The sequence below is a fragment of the Calonectris borealis genome, chromosome 2, assembly GCF_964195595.1.
Source record: "Calonectris borealis chromosome 2, bCalBor7.hap1.2, whole genome shotgun sequence".
NCBI lineage: Eukaryota > Metazoa > Chordata > Aves > Procellariiformes > Procellariidae > Calonectris > Calonectris borealis.
The window spans coordinates 47,337,083-47,360,515 of record NC_134313.1 but is presented as its reverse complement, the minus strand read 5'-3'; the positions used below and the strand labels follow the sequence as shown (position 1 = coordinate 47,360,515).

At 40.3% G+C, this 23,433-nt stretch overlaps 1 protein-coding gene across 1 annotated transcript in view; it reads left to right on the top strand.

Annotated features, from left to right (window-relative positions):
- Positions 1-23,433, top strand: part of LOC142078253 (chloride channel protein C-like) — a gene marked incomplete at its 5' end in the record, with an annotated part of 79,400 nt that overhangs the window by 6,509 nt on the left and 49,458 nt on the right. Inside the window, 7 exon segments of the mRNA XM_075140708.1 lie at positions 2,019-2,111; positions 4,876-5,119; positions 8,522-8,716; positions 13,488-13,585; positions 17,021-17,121; positions 17,605-17,776; positions 19,372-19,543. Coding sequence (XP_074996809.1) covers positions 2,019-2,111; positions 4,876-5,119; positions 8,522-8,716; positions 13,488-13,585; positions 17,021-17,121; positions 17,605-17,776; positions 19,372-19,543 — 1,075 coding nt within the window.

The window sequence follows — 23,433 nt, the reverse complement described above, 5'->3', positions numbered from 1 at the left end:
GGGAGCTCTTTTCACCTGTGCTGTCCCCTCCTTTGCACTAGCGCAACTATTCATGCCATGCAGTGAAGAAAAACATTTTTTTTGCTGCGTGTTTTAAATACTGGCTTGGTTGCCTAGTATGATTCCCTGTGAGGCTCAGCAAGAAGTTATCTGGACAACCGCAGTCAGTTTTGTTTCTGAAAAGTAACCTGTCCCGCAGCTATGGCCTGCCGGCTGCTTTGCATCTCGTATAACTGCTTTTAACTATGCAAAGTCTGTACAAAAATAAAGCCAGTCTCAAGTGGCTGCGCACAAAAGGGGCAACAAATTTACAGTTTTGCGGAAGTGCTGTAAGTGGCTGTGCAAGGCACACAGTGACGGACAGCCAGGCCCTTGGGGTCCGTGTTTCCAGCTTACAAACACGGCAGCCGCCGGTGCCAGCTAAGGGCAACCGCAGAAACCAGGCACTGCTTTGCAAGCTCTGCAGATGGCAGATTGCAAGTCAGGTTGGAGCTGCTTGTTGTTCATGCAGTAGTGTAATGCTGTGTTTCTAGTTAGGGAAAAGTAGACTTTATAGTGTTTTTGAAAGATGATGTTTTATCCCCTCTTGCTATACACAAAGAAAGAGAATCCCCATCCCCCTATTGTGGTCCGGGGCCTGGCGAGAAGGGGAGAGGAGGGCTGCCCAGTCCTGCTCTGTAGGTCAGCGCGGTTCTTAAGATTTACTATGTTGCAACAGAGCCAAACTTAGTAACTTGAGGCCAGATTTTGGGCTTTTCTGTTTTGGTAAGTGACATAATTTCTTTTATTCACCGTTTAGAGGAGAATCCTACTGAACTTTATTACCATTATTAAACCGTATCTTGAGCAGAGGTGGTAAAATTGGTCTCTGCTAATACGATATAGATTGTTTGTTGGCTGGTTTGAGGTTTTATTTCTGATCCTTTTTGGTTTTGGGAAGTATTCATCCTTGAGGTTTGTTCTCTTCGTCTTCACTGCCCTGACCAAACCTATCCTCCTCCCCACCACCCTTTCACATTTTCTGTTACTCTGTGGGTTTATATTTTATTTATTTATTTGCACAGAGGTGCAGCACCCTAGGGGATGACTCAGATGTTCAAAAATAGGAGCGCATGGTTAGTCAGAGGCAGCCACAAACCTTCCAGACAATGATTACCAAGGTTTAGCTCTCCCTTTAGGTTTCTTTTGTTTTCTTTGCTTTCAGACATTTGTCTCCAGGAGCTCAGAGACTGCAGCTGTGATTTTTTTTTCCTTTGTGCTGGGTTGGTAACAGTGATGCATGAGCCAAAGAATTGAATCATATTTCCATGAAGAAAGTCAGCACGGTATTAACGTGATGCCTTTTCAAAACATAGGAATTAAGAGCTAGTTTAATTTAATTTAGCTGGAACCCTCCACCATTTTTATTAAACATAAACACACGTAAGTTGCTAAAAGCCTCTGAGAGATTCGTTAAGGCTCCTAATTTAAGTCTTGTAGAAAAGTCTTCCAAGATTATACAATGAATAGACTTTTCATTTCACTAAGGGTTTGCATTTTTTTTTTCCCTTTTAAATGTAGTTTGAAGTGCTGCCTGGGAACACACTGTAATAATTTAAATCATTACACATCTTCTGTTAGAAGTAGGGCTGCTCTGACTGCCATGGTCATTAACCTGGGAACAGATGATTGAAATGACGGTCTGTAGGCTGACGTGTCACCACACTTGGGCAGACATTAAGATGCAGTTCTTCAAAAGGCATTTCATGGTCTATCATCACAACACTCCTTGCAAAAAAGACATTTAAGTCTCTGAGTCAAGCATCTGAAAGTCTTTAATAGCCTCCTGCTTTATGTCAACGGGACTTTGCATATTTAAAAGACGTGTTCAACATTTTCTGTGTTTAAATCTGTTGAAACCAATCTAGTTTTGCTGCTGCATGCCGGCTAAGGCTCTATCCTCCCCTGCCTTTAAACCATGGCTGATTTATGAATAATTTACCAAAAGAGTGCTCTCAATTATACAACATCACTTTTAGTGCTCTCCTGGGTTGTGGCCTGAGCCAGCTGCAGTCGGACACCCTTGGCATCCACCTCCCGATCCTCACCAGGTTTCGGAATTCAGCTGATAAGTAAGTGCTGGGCATTGCTGTGGGCTCTGGGGGTGCCGCCCTGCCGCCCGCCCTCGGCACCCCGGGGGTGTCTGGCGAGTCGCTGGTGAGCCCCTTGCGTCTGGAAGGGAAGTGGAGATGCTGCTCCAGCAATCTTTCAGCCTTTCTGCTGTTTGTCACTTCGGAATGGGGAAAAAGCCATCCGCTCTAATTAAAAGAAAGTTGTTTAATTAAACAGCTTTAAAGTTCTTTAATTAAAAGAAAGTTCACAAGTTGTTTTATCGAACGCTTGTGAAATAATACATTAACACTGAAGACCTTTTCCCGTTGCCTTCTGGGTTGTATAAGGAGGGAGAAAAATGCTGGATTTTTAGACATAGGCTTTATCCTCTAATGATGCTGGCCCAGGAAAAAAGAGATGATGGGAATTGCTCAATGTGCACAGGGGGCTCATGCTTTATTTCTCTAGCTTTGAAAAAGTAAATAGTTTGTGACACTTTTTTAATCTGGCTTTTCTCTGCTCATGCGTGTCTGTGAGATAACTCTGGTAAGCTCTCTCTTGTGAACAGTTCTACTGAAATTAATGAGATTCGTTTCCAGAAAAAGAAATTACAAACCAGTTTATGTCTTCCGGGTGGTATTTATTGTCATGTTGACATACAAAACCTTATACAATACTGTTTTTTTTCTAAAGCAAGGGAAAAAAGAAAGACTCCCATGTGTTAATTTCCTAAAGAAATACAAATAATTCAAATGAATAGCCACTGTGAGCTATCTGTAGGTTAAAAGAAAATCAAAAAGCGCTAAAGGGAAGATAGGGGAACTCCTTTGCCTTGAGCCTTTTAAGATCAGTCATTTAAATAAGCCTGAGACTTCCATGTTAGTCATGGAAGAAATCAGCAATTGCGGCAAGAGAAGCAGCGAGAACTTTTGTTTTTCTCTGCAGGATCCAGTTATAATATAATTAGAAAGAAGCGTTAGCTTGCAGTCAGGAACCATCCTGGGAGAGACAGGTTGTGTGGAAGTCCCCTTCGCAGCGAGCAGCAGAGACAGATTTCAGTCTAAGCGAGACCTCGCTTCTTTACAAAGACCAGGATGAAAGACTCCCGCTCCCCCGGTATCTTTTGGAGTTATTAAGTAGGCTCAAGAGATGTACCCTCTCCAAGTACAGTCACGGGCAGAGCAGTAACTCAGCAGGCGTTAGGATGTTGGAGGATCTTAAGACGTCCCTCCATCGGGCAGCTGTAACGGCTGTGTAGGAGGGGTTCAATTTCATTGTTGATACTACTGGTGGGACACGTAGCATGTACAACCGACTGGAGCAAGGAGTTGGAGACGTCCAAGCAAAGCTCGCCCAGCTTCTACTGCAGCGTGCAGTACCTTTTGAGTTGCCTGCTGCTGGAAATGATGTCACTGTGAAGATACAACGTGTAAGTAAAAATCCATGCACAAGAGTGTCTAACTCAGTATTTGTGAGTTGGGAAATATTAGACATGAAATTGCCTGTGTAGCTTTACTAGTGGGCTTTGTTAAGGGCTTTGACACATGAACTCTCTCATCTTTTCCCTTATTTTCTGTCCATTATCCTTATTGCCACCCATCTTTATACTGACAAAATTTGTGGACACCACAGAAAAGTCAAAAGGGCCCCCTAATGTTTGCAGATGACTCTGTTCTGTTGGGTTTTTTGCTGAGAACTTGGCATTTCTTAATATTAAAAATACTCAAGTGTTTTGTGTACTTGTTGACTTCAGCTAGTACTGAATGCTCAGCATTTCTGCAAATTATCTCTGAGGTCTCAGGTAGCACATCCAGAAGATGCAAGTTTTATAAGCTGGTGAGCACTAGTGATTAGTGCATTATATGTGTCAGCATCATCCCCGTATCCCCTGCAAAGGCTGGACTGGACTTGAATCTAATTTTCCAAGGCAGAATTCAAGCATAATTTTATTTCCTCTTTCTATATCCTTCTCTCTGTTTTGCACACTGTGGCCTTCCTTAAAAATGTAACATTTGTCTGATGCAGGATGTTGTTTTCATATAATGAAATGGGTGCTTTGGAAAGAAAATTATGTTGTGTGGGGGAAAATAAATAATAATAAATATATAAAGGAAGACTGTCCATTAATGCCTTTCTTTATAACACTATAATTATATTTTTTTTCTTCTTCTTTTTTTTTCTTTTTTTTTTTTCTTTACTGGAACTGGCTCACAGTGCAGATCTCTGCCATTTGAGCTCCTAGTGCAGCTTACAGCAACAGAAGTTTGTTGGTCTTCGGGGTGTAAGTGAGCTCCCCGCCTTTACAGGGAGGGAGAAAGGGCATATATGTTCCCCATAGGTTTCTCGGACATTTACAGACTGAGGCGGCACGTTGAGCCTACAGGCTCCGGGGCTGTACTCGCATTCTCTAGTGAATCCCAAACTTCCTTACCTTTTTTCCCTGCAGTATTTCACCCCTGTGACTGCACTGCTTCCAGGGTGTGAAGTGGCACATCTGCCTGGCGTTAGGCTGGTGGGCGCTGGTTCAGCAGCTCGCTGGCATGGCGCGGGGGTCCCCGCGCGATGTTATAGGGTTGAGGGTTTTGTCAAGGCCAGAGGTCGAGACGGACAGATCTGAACTCAAATCCTAGCGTGGCAAGGCACTATAACAACCTCAAAATAAACCAGCAGGTCTTTAAACTCAGCCCCATAAATCACCTTTGACAGGAAATGATGTTTACGGAGGTTTTTTGTTTCTGTTTTTTTCCCCTGGTACCCAAATTTTGACTCTTCTACCTGTTGCAGGCGCAGTTTCATTACGGCTGGCGCAGGAGCAGGGATAGCTTGAGTATTTCGTGCCCCCATCGGCGGGCTCTTGTTCACGTTAGAAGAAGTGTCTTCGTTCTGGGACATCAGGCTGGCCTGGCAAACCTTCTTCTGCTGCTTGATGGCTACCTTCACCACGGATTTACTGTCCTCTTCTCTCTATGGGTTTGTTTACAGAGGTCATTTTGGATTTTTTGAAGCAGAGAAAAGAATTATATTTTGGGTACGTACTGTGTGGGTGTAGGAGGAAACAGATGCAGGGTTTTAGGCTTGTCTCTTTCAGCGTTGTTGCTGGGGGAGTAGCGGGGAAGGGGGGCGGAGAAGGGGAAAGGTTGGTATATGTACAATTATCAGATCAGTAGATATGGAAGCCTTCACACTTTACAACTGGTAATCACTTAGATATAACACAGAGTTGTTTTGTTCTGAATTAAAGTGAACAAATAGACAAAGCATCTACTGTTTGCTTATTAGCTAATCATATAAGTTACTAAGATAACTTTCTGTATTGGTGCTGGATGGGAGAGGGATATTTCGAAGTAAAGGAAAAAGCAGAGAAGCTCTTAAATAGGGTATCCTCTCCTTCTGTAGCTGGCTTGAGCTCTCCGTTGTTGCTGCAGGCATTGCTGTACTGTGCCCCTGTTCCTTGGTGCTTACAGATTAAACATTTGAAAACATGTAATCACTGTTTGTTCCTGGTTGCACAACGGAGGTGACCTTCAGCCTCAGCTACCTTTACGTTATTCCTTCTAGCACAACACAATCTTGATCTTTGAATTTTAGCTTGGGTCCACCTAAAAATAGTTGCTTTTATTATCATGTCTTTCGCTCATTGTTATTGCAAGATGATTCAATAGCGATGTGCAAGTATCATGATCTTCACTTCTTCCTGCCTAAATATCCTTCTTTGTATCTGACTTGAGGATCAATTAGAGAGCTACAAACAAAACCATGGTCTTCTGAATCCCAATCCACTTTTTGCTACTAAGTAAATTTTTCCTAAGGTAATTCCCTGATCACTTCCATTGATCTCTGAATTTCTCCTGGCTTGTATCTCTCTAGCAATGCAGAAACCAGAGATTATGGTATTTTCCACAAGTGGCATACCTTGGTGGGGAAAATGGGCAACATTTTTTTGTGTGCATGCTGCCTGATATAATGATTTTGCGTATGCTATGCAAAAGTATTTGGGGTATATTTGCTTTACTACAAGTTTAGCTGGGGCAAGCGGAGAAGACATTGGTTTTTAACCCACATCCTTTTTGTGGACTAACTCATAATGCAGTCCCCCAAACGGTTGCAGTGACACAACCAGGAAGATAAAAATTTGTGGCAGAAAGGTGAGACTGCCTGGACAGGGAGGAGGTCAGGCCTTCTGAAGCCAGATTCATTGCTGAAGCCAGAGTATTGTGTAATGAACAGCTGCATGCACAGGAGAGAGTGGATTCACTTTAATTGCTCTTTTACAATAAGCATTGCTCTTTTAACACTCCTTTCAGGATGTTATCTGAAAAGAGCAGTGGATTCTGTCTCCTTCTATCTTCTCTTAGTGTCCTTAGAGGGGAAGAGATAACTAAAATTATTACCAACATGACTTCTGGCAGCGTTCAATAGTTTTTGGCTCTCAATGTGGTACAGATAACCAGAAACATTTTCATTTCACTGAAGATGGGGCTCAGGGGAAATTTTGCTTCTTTCATGTTTTGTGGCATTAACCAACACAGTTTACAGTGGATAAACTCTGAGTTGAAAGCTTGTGGGTTATGTTTCTCAAGAAAACTATTTGTTTTCTTTAGTTTCATTCTATGTAGCATAATGTTACAAGGGGAATTTATTGTACTCCAGAGCATGAAATTTTCAGGAAGCTTCACTTTATTTTTACGTAGACCATTGGATTATTTGTAAAGGTGAAACTTGCTCTGTAGGTAACATATTTTTCTTAATGACTGGCCAAAGCCTGTGGTTGATACTACAACAAAAACAAATAACACACTGTGCCACCTTTCATTCCCAGTGTGTGGAGCACTCGCTTGACTTTACTTTTATTGCCACACACGTGCAGTGTAATGTGCATATATTACTTTAAAACAAACATCTCGGTATATCTTTCCCTTAGGAAAAATGGAGGTAGGGAGAGAAAACAATAAACCCATGTATGTCCATTTTTAGTTTTAATGCAGGATTGGAATTAAGTAGGATATAATGCAAGATATTTGGATCCTGTAGTAAGTAGAATTTTTCTACTTCAGATTAAGCTACTTCTTTCTGAATTTCAACATCTTAAACATTTAAGATCTCTTTAAATCCTTTGGAAAAGGATGGATTTGGTTGCAGCTATTGGTAAAAATAGCATTATTAAAGTTTTGCTTGGTACATAGAATACCTACATATGTGGTGGTTGTAGTCCTGATTATAAGGCACGATACACCTTAAGTCTCTCCCCACTCCCTGCGAGTGTATCCTGCAGGTGTTGGGCTTCTTGTGCCTGGGAATGGCTGCTGGGATTCTTCCTCTTCCAGACCCGGTTTCTCAGTCTGCAACCCCCTATGGACCAACTCTTCAAGCTTGGCTGGATTTTGACCCTGGCATTCCTCCTCTCAGGAAATACCACCAGTGTTTAGTACAGCCACCCGGTGGATTTGTTAAAGTCTAGGCTAGTTGTAGCAAGAACAAGAATAAGATAAATGTCAAGAAGAAGAGGAGGAGGAATAAAAAAGAGTTTGAACTGTGAGGGGGCCTGTGCACTTGCTCATGCAATTTAAGGAAGGCTGACAGTTTCTCCTCTCCGCTACCCCCAAGATTATACCCGTTTAGGTTTTTTTGCAGGCAACTCTTACTGCTTCTTGCCAGGTAGGTTTTTGAGCATTTTGAGAGCTCTTACTCTGTCCAGATCCTAATCTTAACAAAAAGCTCTGTAACTCTAAGCCTGGGCTAAGGAAATAATATCCTCACAGCCTTTAATAGATCACCACCGATCTGTTGACCCCTTTTTGTTGGCTGGAAGATAAAATAAAAACATGATATTATTCTCATCCTTGCTGCCTGTTCAAGGTATCAAGCAGAAAATTCAATTAATATTTCAGCTGCCAGATTATATTCTGCGTTTGTGATTTGTTGTTCTGCGAGTTGTTCCAGATCAGCATCAATTTTCACAGTTTTACTTAAATAAATTTACTTATAAATGATCTCAATGCACATGGATGCAGGTTGACACTTAATAAATGAACTTTCCCAAATTATGATGTAGATATAGACACAGTGAGCAAAGTTCTGGTTCGGCGGAGTCTTTTGAAGTGTTTGTTAAGGCCAATATGTCATGTTATTTGGATGTAACCTGAAGTGCTGAGTGCTTGTGGTAACTGCAGTGCATCATAGAGGTTTCTGCTATGTGTGTCAACACCAGTGTCTACCTGCTGGTTCCACTCCTGTGAGATGTACAAGAAGAGTACACCATCTCTCATGAGATCAGCTTTAAATTAATTAGCTGTTCTCCCTAAACGGCAAGGAAAGATTTATTTCCTGTATGGAAATTACTTTGTGGTATCAGGTTTTGTAAGAGACGGTGCAATATTTCATGTCACGGGCAGGATGCTTAGAACATTTTTTTCTCCTTTCTTTGACTCAGGTTAAGAACTTGCTGGACATGAATGTCTTGGCCTTCATTCCGACCATCCTCCTTGGAATGCTTGGAGGTCTTCTGGGAGCTCTCTTTGTTTCCCTAAATATAAAGATTAATAAATTACGTATGCAGTTCTTTAATTCAATCCCAAAATTATCCCTTAGAAAAACAAGCAAGCTGTTGGAAACTGTGCTTATCCTTGTAAGTAAATAGTACTGTTCTCTTGATTATATAATATTTACAGTGGCTAATGAGGGCAGGTTGTAAATTGTTTGGATGGAAAAGTGGATCTCACCTGCTGGTACTTGATAACGTGCAACAGAGTACAGCAAACATGGATTTCCAAAGTACATATAGGTATTTAATGTTGGTGGGTATATAAGAATGGAGAAGACATGTTTTGTTTTGTTTTTTTTTGTTTTGTTTTTCAATGCTTGAAGTATTTTACCTGTAGAGTTGCTCTCCCACTGCTGCTCTACTCCGATGATACTGCATCAACTTAGTGACATGTAGCAGTTATGTTGTGTGCTTTTGCATTTATTTGCAATCTATAGAGGGCTGTCAAACTAGGTTTCATCCATTTTTCTCCATTTTTCCTTGCTAGTGATTGATCCTCTCATAACCCCACACAGCTTGCTCATGTAGCAGAACTAGTCGGACATCTTCCTCCATACCTCTGCACCTAGGCACTTTTTCATCGCTTACATTGGAAAGAACAATTAGGAGACTATTACCATAACCATATGTATTTTTGCCTCAAGACAACAAAGGAGATCTCTGCCTGTTGTAAGAAGAAGAGATACATGAAGATTAAATGTTGTAGAGGGTTTAGGATAGGTACAGAAAACTTCCTGGAGCTAACTATGTGTCTAGAGTCAGTTATCCCTAGTTGTTACTAATGGAGGTCAGCCTCAGATGTCCTGATAAGGCATGATGGGGCCATTTTACCTCTAGGCTTTGGAGTTTCCATGTGGCATTGTATGGCTTTGGGGAAGATCATGCCATTGGAATGAAAAGGGTATAGACAAAAGGTTCCCATATTTTGAACATTTTCATAATTTTCAATTTTATGCTTTGGTTATAACTTAAGTATGTTGTTAAATGGGGAGGAAGGAAACCATCAGAACTTTTCTACAGCACTTTTAGTAAGTTGTGCAAATGTGGGTTTCTCTGCAAGTTTCTCTAGTGAATACCTGCTTGTCATAATTTTTCTGTTTTTCCACCATTTTTGAGGAAGTCTTTCTGAGGAGTTTTCAGACCATTTTAAGTGTTGAGATGACCTTTCTTTAGGGAAATGAGTGCACACTGGAACCCCTTTCTCTGCCCACTCTTAGGCAGACTTGCCGGTATGTTTTATGTATGCTATATGTATTTTTTGTATATACTATTGTATACTTTCTCTTCCCTCCCCCCTGGAGACAGGGTTGCTCCATTGTAGACCAATGGGTTGGCCATATAGATACTCTCTTCCCATCAGTTCAGACATAGCTTCAGCAGCCTCTACTCTGAGCCAACAAAAGGACATAAGGTTCAGGGAAAAGCAATCACCTTGGCTTGCATCAGCAACCTGGATGATACTGGGAGGAAAACAATTAGTGTTTTAAATACGAAAAGGGAAAATTTTGGAGCTAAAAGTGTGAATAACCATAGGTTGAGGCACATGGTCAATTCTCTGCAAGCTCTCCACAGATTGGTACAGAGATGTGCACGTTTCCCATAGGTTGTACTATTTTTCCCCTCCATGGGGTCAGAAAGAGTGCATTTCCTTCAGTCCTTGAGAGCTGTGCATGCTATGGCAGTCCAGCTCCTCCTCCTTTGCCTAGTCCTGCTCATTGCTCAGAGCAGCATCTTGCTAGTTGGGTTCTCTGTTGGCACATCAGAGGTGAAATTTGTCCTTCAGTAGGAGGAAGAGGGGGAGGAGCGATCCCCATGAATGGACTGCTGGAGCAGGCCCATGCCATCGATGATAGCTGGATTTTAGCTCCTCTTAGCTGCAGGATGTCGGCTTTCCAGTTTGCAGCCATCTTTGTTCACTGATGGGAGGCACCCTGAGGAAGTTCACTTGAAGCTTTTTGCTTCCGTGTTTGAAGGAGTGGGTAAGGTTGGTAGGGAAAAAGGGTTTTCTCAGCTCTCAGGAGAGTCTTTCCACTGCCCAGCCTTCTTTCATTGTGCCACACATTTGCCCCCAGGTCTTGCAAAGGATTCGAGACTGTTGAGCACTGCAATGAGACATCCTAACAAAAATTCAGGTTTCAAATGAGCAAGATGAGGAGTAGAGTCCCATGTTGACTCCCATTAGTCCTGTGTAAACTCCATGGTTTCCAAAAGACCTCTGTTTGTGAGAGGTCAGGTTTGTAACAATTATTATTTTAACAATTTGGAGCTGGAGCTCTGTGTTTGACAGCTGCTTCCCCTACTATTGGGAAAAGTTTGGCTTTCTCATAGTACATTACAAAAACCTAGCATAAACTACTTAAACACATAAAAACCACACAGTTCCTTATTACTTTTTGGAAAAAAAAACCAAAACAAGCCACAACATAAGCCAGCAAGACCCAGTATAGAATCCTATAGAAGATACTATAGGATTAAACTTAAGATCAGCTAGCAAAGATTTATTGTCAGACGTAAAGAAAATGCCTCCTAAGAGTTATTTTACGTTGTTTAGGAGTGGTGCCTTACTGACTCCAAAAGTTCAGGGAGCAGTTAGTACCTTGCCAGATCATACCTGAAACTGGGAGAACAGCATATGTTTTGTAGAGCTGTAGTGCTTACAAGAGCTTTTCTGTTTATACTTTTTTGTCTTCATCCTTTAAATTTTTTAAAAAATACTGGTTTTTTACATTAACTTTGTAGCATGAACTCTTATTCAGGCTGTTTTTCCTTTTTATTAGCTCTAGGAGATCCTGCTCAGGTCACAGTCCTTATTTTATTATAACTTGGCAAAAAAACGGCAGGAAAGAAACTGTTTGATCTGAGAAAGAACCATACAATTTCTTTTTTTTTTTTTTTTATAAACTCACATAATCAGGCAACTGAAAGAAACTATGTCACAGTGACTTTAACCAAAAATAATCTTGTATAAACCAGTCTGCATTTAAACTTGGAAAGAACCCATCACGGTATCTTCCACACCCACAACATAACCCGGAGTACCATTCCTTTGACTGGAATTGAATATCTAATCTTCAGCCCATAGATTAGACGAAGCCGTCTTCCTAAGTGCCCTTCTGCCCCTTGGCCTGCATTTGCTTCTCCTCAATTCATCACCTTTCTCTCTGTGAGGAAATCACAATGTAGATAATATTTTGCCAAGAATCTGGCAGAGCTATCTTTCTTTTTCTAATTTTTTTATCATGTTGACTAATGCTTCTGATCCAAAAGCTCAGTGTTTCCATGGGCAGGGTGAACAATTTAAGGATATATGCATATATACTTATATATTAAACTGTCAAAGCTTTAAAAGGTTACTTGAAAGGATTATTTTTTTTCCTACCTAGCTGTGAAGATAGGCTACTGCTTTAAATATGTAGCCACTGGCTCCAGGCTAGCTATCCTTTTAGCTCCCTTTGGACTTTGGGTCTTTGGCAAAAACTTGACCTCAGATTGAACTGTCCCAGAGTTAAGTTTTCAGAAACAAAACCTGACCTAAGCTTTGTGAAGACCGAACTACTCCCAGTTTCATCTATCTCTTGTAGATGCGCTTTGCCCATAAGCTTCTAATCTTTGAGATACAGGGAAACAAAGGCTTGAGATACAATTGTCTGACAAATCGTCACAACTGCACACAGCTGAATCTCAGCTTGAGGGCTTCTATAAATGTCCTACCTGAGCTGATTTATAACAATCCACAGAGTGCATGAAACCTTGTGCTTGGAAAATATATTATTATTATGGCTGTGTGTTCCAGTAATTTCTCTCCAGATAGCTACAGAAATCTTTTCTAAGTCTTTTTTTTGGGGTGTATCTTCATTTATTTTGAAATGTAAATTGATCTCAACTAAGATAAAAACCTTAACATTAGTTTCAAATGAAATATAACTATGTTATATTGAACTATGTTATGTTGAAAAATATGCATAACTGAAATACAGTTATCTCATGTAAAAACATCCTTTGATTTTTGGCGAATGCAAAGCAGGCAGTGAAAACACCACCTACTGTGCTCTATTTCAAACATTTTTGGTTTCATTCATGTTTACTTCAAAATGGGTATATGGAAAACTAGTAGAAGGACCTGATAAAGTCTCTTCATCCATTTGGATTGCAATGTCTGTGTCTCTACTGTATAGTAGGTAATCTGCCATTATAGCTGTCTAGTATTGCTAGGACGTCTAGGAACTTCTTTCTGTTGATTACCTGAATATTAGTCTTTTCATAACATCCTCCTTAAAAGGAAGGGAAGCAATAAGTTTACAAGTTCGAAGCAAGTCTTTAGCTGCTCATACTGACTAGGGACTTCAAATTTGCATAAATCAGGAAGTAACTTAAATTGAAGCAGTGGATTGTTTTTGATACACAGTGTAATTTTAAGTACCAACCAAAAAACTAGGTCCTTAATGAAAGACACACAGATCCTGCGTCCTTGCTGTGCACGAGCTGCAGTCTCAGGCTGGTCGCCTGCCAGGAGCTCTGGCTGAACATGGCACGTGGCGGGGAGGCTGGGCACATGTAGAACATCCCATGTGCGGCAAATCTTTCTCTCTAGAGGTGGCGGTGGCTCTCTGGTGGCTGCAGAGTTGGAGGTCAATTACCTAGTTGCAACCGTGGAGTCCCTGAATTTAGATGGGGTGAACCTGGGCCTCACTGGCTGCTTAGGAGCAAATGCTTATCTTCTGGGATATGTGAGCAAGACAAAAGGACAATTTCCTTGTGGTAGCTGCTGGCACTAGTGATTTTAGACACTTTTCTTTCTGTTTTTGTCTGTTTCTACATCTCACAATAGTCTATTTACTTATTTTAATGCCTGCAGGTATGTACGACGACTGTTACAGTATACTTACCGTATTTCTTTCCTTGCACTCCAGTCACGAGCGTGAGAAACTACCAGCTGAGAAACAACTCAGAAATGTAAGTGGGGAGAGTCACCAGGAGCATATCTATGAAAATACAATTATTAACCATTTCTCCCAGTTAGTTGTTACAAGGATTCGGGATGGAAAAATTCAAAGATGCATCAGAACTGAATGTTTAAAATGAATTCATGTAGAGACAAGAATCACACTTAATCTTTTAATCACTGAAATTTAATCACACTTAAACTTTTCCAGCGAGAGGCATTTGCCATCATGTCAAATTAAAGAGAAAAAAAAAGGAGAAAGAAAGAAAGAAGCAAAAGGAAGTTAAAAAATGAAAAGAGCCTGAAATGTGGTTGTTATATATCACGCAAGCACTTTTTCAATTTAGAATCCTAATTTTGATTTAGAAGGTATATAGGCCTTATATATTGGTATATAAGCCTATAGGAAACAGGCTGTGCTTTAACTGGAAGGTCGGAACTGGAAAGTGATGAAAAACGTTTGTTATTCTCAGCTTCAGTCAGCTACTATTGGCGGAGGGACATGATTTGATCAGTCACCTATATGAGAACACCAATAGGTAACACATCACAGGCGCAGGCCACTACAGCACAAACTGTAATCTGGGGACTTAAAATGACAAATATTGTGTTAATAAAGAGGCAGGGAATATGTGGCTGAATGGCTAGGGTGATACAGTTGAAGAGATCCATCTGATACAGGTTTTGCAGTTCAAGTGTCTTTCTTGAGAAATACCTATGAGGAATCCAGAAGAAGTAGAAAAAGAATTGCTCAGATAGAGGTTAAATGACAGCTTGATTTCACAAATTCATAAATTTGTAAAATTTATGAATTCCTCCTTCCAAGTGGGCAGAGTTGTCTACATTGCATAATACAAACTGTAAATACTGAATAAGTTGCCACAGGTGACTGGACTTTGAACAGCTTATCTAAATATATAGAAAGCAGATATACTTTCCCATTCTTGCCACCAATTCTAGACTGCCATTTGACTTGCAATACCTGGTTCAGTTCAATATGTATGTGCATATTCTTTATAAAACCAAACTTTGTCACTTAGTACCAGGACTTGGTGACTACGGCTATTTGGATTGCTACAGGAAAAACCTTTTTCCTCACCCTGACATCCTTTTTTATTTTAAGGACTAAATACTTGCAAAACATTATTTTTCAAAACAAAACTATTTTTGTTCTAAAGAAAAAACATCTGAAACCACGATAATTTCATGGCTTTTTTTGTCTGCCTCTGAATCAAAAATAGTCAGGCTGATCCAACCTAGAGGCTAAACGGTCTTCGTAGCAATTTTTCATTTGGTGTGGCTACAAGTTATAAAGAGTACATCCTGTTGAAAATGAGTAGATCTGAAGGGAATTAAGCACCACATTGCCATGGACTTTGCAAGGCCATGCATATGCTGAAGGTAGTGATGAAGCCTCTAGTAAGCTTGTAATAAGGTACAAGACTAAATCTGGAAAAGAAGCTTGCTCACTGTTCTCCTGTTCTTAGAAATTTAAAAAGGGAATTATGATTGCAGTTGTGAGATTTTAATTAGGATCATTTAGATTTGGCTCATTTAGCGTAATTCTTAGTCAGTGCTCCAGAGGCAGGTAAATATCATTCACCTTTGAAGATCCAACAGGTTACTAACAGGCACCCTTGCCACTTTAAGATATCCAACAAGAACCATACACAAAAAAATTGTAAGATGCTTAGTTTTGTCTTTTGCGCTGATCGAACTTGGTGAAGTGTATGTTTTTTCTTTTAAACCACGACAGTACAAGAGCTGCAGCTCCAGATGGGGCTGTATGTGGCTATGCCAGTATGACGGCGCTTCCTTCTAGCATAGCTTATCCTCATAAATTTATACTGGAACAGTGCTTTCATTAGCGTTTAGTAGCACTTCCAGCAGGCCTTGATAATCCTAGGAGAAGGAGGAATAGAAGATCGTGGGGAGGCAGGAGAAGGAGGTAAAGAAGCGATGGCCTTCTTCCATTAGCAGGTCTGGGCACAGCACGTGTATTCCTGCAGCATGCGGTGTGGCAGGGCTGGCCTCCCATTGGCACCGGGGAGGAATCTGTCTCTACTACGTATACTGATCTCAAATGGAAAGAGTTAGTGGTACAAAACCCTGTGTGTAAACAAGTCCTACATCTCCATTCTCTGTGCTTTGTTCTTCTTGCTCAACCATGTATTTCAATTGTAAAAAAACTTTCTTCTGTTGTTTCTCTCTCTGTATTTTGGCATTGCTGCAAGCTTCAAATTGCCTCTCAGATGTGCTGCTTTTTGTGTGTGCACTCCTTTACTGGTAATCAAGATGTTTGTATAGAACTTGAGGCTTTGCTATAAGTGGGTTACACAATCATATGATTTCTAAAGCAGGATAGAGTAAATAAGTTTTTTATTTTTTATTGACCATTATGAATTTGGAATATATTCTTGTTTGAGTGGTTGGATTAACGTAAAAAGCAAATACAAGATTGGGAAGTATCTTGTGTTCCTTTGGTTGCCAATCTGGGGTCTGGAAGAAATTTTCTTGCACTAGATGTTGGCTGCATTTTAAGTTTTCCTTGTAGTTTTGAGCAGGGATCAGGTGGGTCAAATACCACAGATCTCCTGCTCTTTGTTCCAGAAACAGAGTTCATATTGTTACTGTTTAGGTTGTGGTGATGTCCAAAACATGCTGGATGCTTTCCAAACTGGAAGAAAGAAGTCGTACCTGCTTGGAGAGTGCAATTGCTCCAGATGACAGAGATTGAGAAAGTGTCCAGGAATAGTAGTGCTGTACGGAAAGGCTGGTCATGGTCAGCATGATAACCGGCAGTCTATGTTGCAAGATGTTGAAATAACTGGTGCCAGTATTTACTGAAGGGGAGCCTTAAGAACGTCTTGCACAAACATCTTTTAGGTGTGGTTTGGGTATAGCCTGTGCTGCTGTGGAAGAGGAAACCTCTAAGTCCTTTCAGCTCTCCATGGTGCTCTCCTGTGCAAAGCTTTGTAATTGCAAATGCACCTGTCAGCTTGGGATGCTGTGCTTACCCACTGAAGGGTTCATCAGGAATGATAAATTTTTAGTCTGCTGATCCTGTTTTATAGAGTTACAATGACATGTGTGGACAAGGAGATTAAGGCCAGGCTGGGCATTTTAATCACATTTTTTTTCCTGCTTTCTGGTTTTAGGCAGTGTAATGTGATTCCCGGTTTTGGAAATTTTGGTTTTCAGCAGCAGAAAGTTTATGCTGAGGAATATGAGCATTAATAAACCAGACTTACTAGTTTAGTGGAATAATTAATAAACTGATCTAGTAAACTAGGTTTATTAGTTAATAAAGCAACTTAATTGGGAGATGTAAGGGAAAGTAGGCTTTTTGTGTAAAATTTATCTCTAACAGACACATTCTGTACAGGCACTAAGGTAATTTATATTTATCCATTTAATACATTTTTTTGTTGTTTTTAATATTTAAGCATAAAGCAGTTCAAGAGGGAAATTTCAGAATACAGCTGTTCGTCAAGCACATGGATTGGTCCAGATGGAGTCAGATATTCTAATCAAACCTTCAATCAAGGTAAGGGAAGCTAAGTGATTGATACCTGGGAACAAAATGAGTTTATGTAACTTGAGGTGATATCCAAGTGTATTTACTCATAACGTAATGTAGTGCTCCCTTTTGAGGGATATATCAGAACTAAATTCCATATTTGAGCCAAATATGCTGGGAAGTTCCTGAGTTATTACTTCTAAAAGGAATGGGGAAAGAGCCCTGCTGAAATAGTACAGTTGTCTTTCTTTGGTTTAAATGACTGCAGTTTCTCCTTGTTTAGATCAAGATTAACTGGACACAGACCAGACTGGAAAGAACAAATGTTCCGTGTTTTCCTGCAAGTGCCCTTGATGCTGAAACTGTCACGTAAACTCCAATTAACTGACCTATGTACTTTGCTGATTTTTTTATCAGGTTTAGGCAAATGAGAACTACTACAAACTGTATTTTTGTAAAGAATCCTTTTAACGTTTTGTATCTCTCCACATCTTTTCTTCTGTGTTGCAGCTGCTGCGCTTCTAGTTGAAAATGGGAAGCAAGGGATCACGTATCTTTTTAAACGTGGGACTCATGAAGAATTTGGATACACATCCCTCTGCACTGCTTTGGCATTTTATTTCATCCTCAGCTGTTGGACGGCAGGCTCTGCTGTTGCCAGTGGCCTGGTTATTCCTATGCTGTAAGCTTCACCCCTCTTGGTTTGAGCTTCCTGTACAAAAGGCCTGTGTTGAGTAGCAACAATCTGAATTGTAAGCTGAAAGCTTGGCAATAGCAAAGCTATAATTGCTTGGAGGAGGTTATATAGGTGGAACAGGATGGTTTGCTTGGAAAGAGATGCTAAAATTGTGGAAAAGAATGAAGAAAAATCATCTGAGAATAGCTGTGGAAGGACGATAGCCAAAACTGTGTTCTTTCCAAGTATAGATCATTTGAATCCTTTGGGGACCCAGAGAGAGTCTCGGCTGCTGGCTCCCTCTCTGTAACTGTAGAAATACGGGTTCAGATCCAGACTTTTCATCTGTTTCTTATGCACATAATAGCCTGAATCTTAATCTTGGACATCAACACCCTAGACTTTGGAGAAAACTGTAGTTAGGTCTTTTGTTGTACTTTTTAGAAAGCTGTGATAGACTAGAGCAAAGTTCTTACAGTAATGTTGAGAGGTTTAATGTTCAGCAAGCAAGGAGTCATGGCTGGAGAGTGGGTAACCAGCATAATGCAATTCAAATACCGAAAAAATTCTAAAAAGAAATAGTTGTGTGTACAACCTTCTGCCTTTGCCCTGCCCCGAATATTCGCCTCCTACCCTCCCCAAACTGTTGTCTAAATCAATTTGTAATACACAGTGTTTGCTGAAACATGGCATACTTGGCTGAATAGATATAGATAGTCAAGTCTGTCAGCCAGCATCCGTGTTTCTGACCCGATAACATAATTTTTATGACCAGTCTAGAAATAGAAGAACTCCATCCATCAATAAAATGAATCGATTGCATGAATAAATGGGAAAAAGTTGCGTAATGGTGCAAGATGATGCTCCCCAAATCAGATAATATATATCATATATATGGCTATTGTATAAATAATAATAATTCACCATTTCTGGAAGGTGAGTGTCTGTACAAATCCAGTTCATTGGCTGATGCTTGAATCTATATATTTAATTCCTTGCATATGAAATGAAATGAAATGCTGTGTATCACACCAGCAATTACGTGCCCAACTGTGCTAAATTTTGTTTTTGCTCTTCAGTGTAACATATGGTTGGTTTGAGGACTCCTGCATTCTTTTCACAGCTTCATTCCTTTATGGTTAGCTTTGGGCAGGTCATTAATACCTATTACTCCATTTTGCCCATTTGTTATATGGCTGTAATATTTTACTTGCCAGGTTTATGGGGCACAGGTAGACTTAATTTTAAGAAATTATATAAGGCTGGAACTCTAGAAGTGCGGGCTTTTTATCTGAAATATCCCCCATGTGTATATCTGTGACCTGTACTTTTGACTCTATTTCTGTAAGGTTCGTTCTCATTTGGCTTTGAAAGACGTTAAGACAGACATGGCGATAGTCCTTTTTCTTCAAAGTACGGTAAATCTGGCAGTTTCATGCTCGTGACTGGCACTAAGTAAAGGCTTATACTAAGGAAGGATGCTAGAGCCTTTCTTGGGGAAGGAGTCGCTACAGAAGTTGACAAAATTAATCTGGGATCAGCAGAATATTAGAAGCATTTCTAGAAAACACTATTATTGCTCTTTTTCTTCTTGCATACAGGTACACAGGAGCTTTGTATGGCAGGATAATCGGTTTGATCCTTGTTTCCATTTTTGGTGTTCAAACTAATGAATACGGAGCATGGATTGATCCAGGTCTCTTTGCTGCTATTGGAGCTGCCTCCTTTTTCAGTGGTGTGTCAAGACTAACCATCTCCCTCACTGTGATAATGGTAAGTATGTTAAGTTTTCAGGTATTTGAGTGGCCAAGGTTGAGTTGAGCTTTTTGCTTTAGAAATAACACTTTGACTGAGAAATCTGACTACCTGTTGTCCTATTTTTTAAATTTTTGGGGGTTACAGAAACGATAATGGCATCAGTGGTTTACAAACAAGAAAACAGAATATACCATCTTTTGTTTCTTCTGAATTACAAAAAAATAGTACATCACACTGCTTGTCTTGTGAATTGACTTCTGTGGGGGCTGAGGGCCTTGCGCAATGCACCTTTTTATGTTGAGGCTGAATATGAGCTTCTGGATGGAGTAAGTGAAGGATTTGAAGTAGTATAGGCCAGTGATGCAATGGCATGCCTCCCAGGTCTCTCTGGTAAATTTATGCCTCATAGATTTCAAAATTATAAGGTTCACTTGGAACACATTTCATATTTCTGTTTCCTGCCCCCCTCCTTTTATAACAGAACATTTTGAGTCTGCGCTACAATACTTTCCAGGCAAACCTCTGAAAGCTAAAGGATTTGCAAATAATACTATTGTAATTGGAGAGGATGTTCTTTACTCTCCCCAGTTGCAACACCTGGGGACGGTGAGTTGTAAGGCGCAGCTGGAATTCAGCTTAGTCAACAGAGAAGTGATGTTGAGGTCACAAGGGGGAAGTTTTCACCCTTCCACGACAGGACATTCAGGTCCTATGAGTGTAACTGTGTGCGGAAATTTCACCCATGACTAAACTTAGTCTTGGCTGCTCGGCTGGCTTTGCCCAAAAGGATATCACTGAAATCTTTGCAGATGTCAGAATTCACCCGGAGTGACCAAGCCAGGATTTTCCCTCCTAGTACGCTGTTGCGCAGTGTTTGATAAAGTAGATTTTTACCGGCACTCGCTCCAAATCGGGTTCATTTTAGTGATAGGTTTTGTAAATTGTGTAGGAAGCATTTTTTTGATGTTTTAGCTTGAAAGATGTTGTATGTGCATAAAAACTTCTTTATTGTGAAATAATAATTAGACTGATTGATTATGGAAACATTCCTCCTTCAGTGTCCTCTTGGTACTTTAGCACTTACTTATCCGTTAAGTACAAATGCACTCTGGTATTTTTGCTTCTATTATCGCTGTTATGCATCTTTTGGAAGTTACTGTATGATTTGTTGGCCAGCTACTAAGTCTGTAAGACCTGAAGTTGGGGAAAGTTGGTGCCTGAACACTAGGTGTAAGTTTTGTGAGAGCCCCAATTACCACTAAATGTAATGTCTTTTCCAAAGTAGGCCTGCATTTTCTTGCAATGGCTCAATACGTTTTAATTTAAGCATCATTTGTAAACCATTACTTTATGGTCTTGCTGCAGATACAAGTCCTTAGTGGCAAAAGCAGTTGATTGACATCTTCCTTAGCTTTGTGCTCAGAAGGCTGTGCTTCATCTCAGAGAAGCGAGAGGTGATTATGTGCGGGAACACTTGCTGGTCTTGGGTGACAGAACTGTGTTTCACTCGGCTCCAGTAGAGAGAAGCAGCCTACATTTTATTTGCTTCAATTTCTCCCTGCTTTCCCCATTACCTGCACTTGTTGTTTTTTGTACCAAGTGCCTCTGTGAGCATACATGTACGGCATATGCAAAACAATAGCTGGAAACTGTTAAGGGAACTGTAGGAAACTCAGTTGAAAAGGCACTAGAAAAATGATGAGGATTGCATTGTAATGTGTTCTGAATTCCCCTAGGTGTCATGTTATAACTCTTCTGTGCCTCTCTCTGTAGAGGCAGATTGTGTTTCAATTCATGTTCATCCAAGATAAATAGCTGCATTGCTTGAGGAAATATTAATTTTTGAGGAGAAAAAAGGTCTTGGACATGACAATGCAAAAACATAATTAAAAGGTTGTGCCCTCAAACCATAAAATGCACATATTTTTCCTATATTGTCTGATGGGTTCAAAAAGAATTGAGAATGTTTGCTTTGGCTTTTCACACAGCCTTCCATTTGGAAACAGTTATGAATGTGGGACTTGTAGCGAACAGGTTTGTAAGATGCTTTTCTTTTTTTTTTTTTCTCATGGCAGACCCCACAGGCATCTGCCCACCTCTTCTTTCTTGGCTACCTCTTTCTACCCCCCATGCTGACACTTGACCCTCATCCTCAGCAATTTGCGGCAAACAGTAGACGTGGTGACATTTTCCTTGGCGAGCACAAGGACCAGCCTTATGACTTGCCCTCCTGCAGCCTTCTGCCTCCCATGTCTTTTTAAGTGTCATGTGTCCTGAGCTTGCTGGCCTCAGGGTGCTGTAGATGTGGGAAGAGGAATAGCATCTTCCTACAGTGTGTTTTGTCTCTGGGTCATTCTGTATTTTTTCATTCCTTTTGTGTTTTTACCTCTCAATAACACTGCCGTGCAAGGGTTAAAGAGGAAAGGTGGCACTGGGCTAGCCTAGGATTAGTGTTCTTGTCCAGTACTGGTGATGCCCCTGTGTGAAAGCTGAGGGAAGCTTGATTTACACAGATTTGGATCCTTTGTCCCGAGTTGTCTTTTTTTCTATTACTCAGGACAGAAAATAGCCCCGACTCTCTCCCTTTCTTGCCTGTTCTGTTAAAACAGAATTAAAGCAGTATATCAGTTTATTGGCCTAATTGATTTCTCCAAGAAATCTCTTCTGATGGATATGGGGAATGCAATTAATTCTGAAAAGGTTAAGACTCAAAACCCTCCTCTGTGTATGAAACACTGAAATATCGAGCTTCTGACAGATGTAGACTAAAGGAGAAATAGAGTATTCCTTAGGATTTGGAAGGGGAAATACAATGTCGTTATATAAACCAAAGGGAAATCTCCATAGGGGCTTAAATCACCTAAGGTCTGTCCTTGAGTCTTTTGCTAATGGTGGGTGTGGCTGCTGTGAATGAGTGGCTTGTGCTAATGGGCACGGTGTTGGCACTGAAATAAAATGACCATCTGAAGGGGGTTCAGAGTATTATGAAAAGTTGCTTGTTGATGTCTGTCTGAGTCTGCAATACAGCAGAAATAACAAGCTGTATGTAAAATCATCTGATTCATAAGACAGTATTGAATGCTCAGAGATGAGGTTGGTTTGTGCTTTCTGTTCTTTGATGCCTCCATCAAGACAGGCACACTGGCAGAGCACTGTATATAATAACCTACACTGCTGTAAGTGACCACTGTCCTACAGTTAGGAAATTTGGTATATCTGTTATACACATTCCATTAAGAAACGAAAATGAACATTTATTTTTTGCATAATTTGGATACCTCAGTTGTAATGTGTACTTTTGACATGCTTCACAGCAGTGTTACAGGTGATCTTGAATAAGTGCAGTAAAATAGCTGTATCAGCAGATAGTAACAATTAAACCCTAACCTCTCCCCTCTCTCTGTATTTCTTCAGTACTTCTAATTTATGCAAAATGTGCTTACCTCAAATTATAGGCAGGATGTATTGTTGCAAATTCTGTGGCTGCCCTTCTCACATCCTATGAGAAAGCAACTCTCAAGAAGCTTAAGTTCTTTCACAAGAAATTTAAGTAGATCCTTTTAAGCTGTGGGCACTTACTGTAGATAGAAGAGACACATCTTGTTTTACAGACGTGATGTGAGAATACAGCACAGACAACCACCAATCCAACTAACTAGAGGGAAGTTATAAGAAGAGCAGAATGGTGATATAAGATGTTTGAATAATGAGCACAAGACTTCTAAAATACGTGTAAAATCTGCCTGGTATCCAGTGCAAGTTTTCACAAGAGCGCCGTGTTGCTCAGTGGTTGTAGGACGCAAGATGCTGCATTTTGAACCATTTTCAGTAATGAAGATGCAAGCAGGAAGGATGGTTTTGAAAATGCTAAAACATATATAAATTCTGAATCTTTCCTTGTTGCG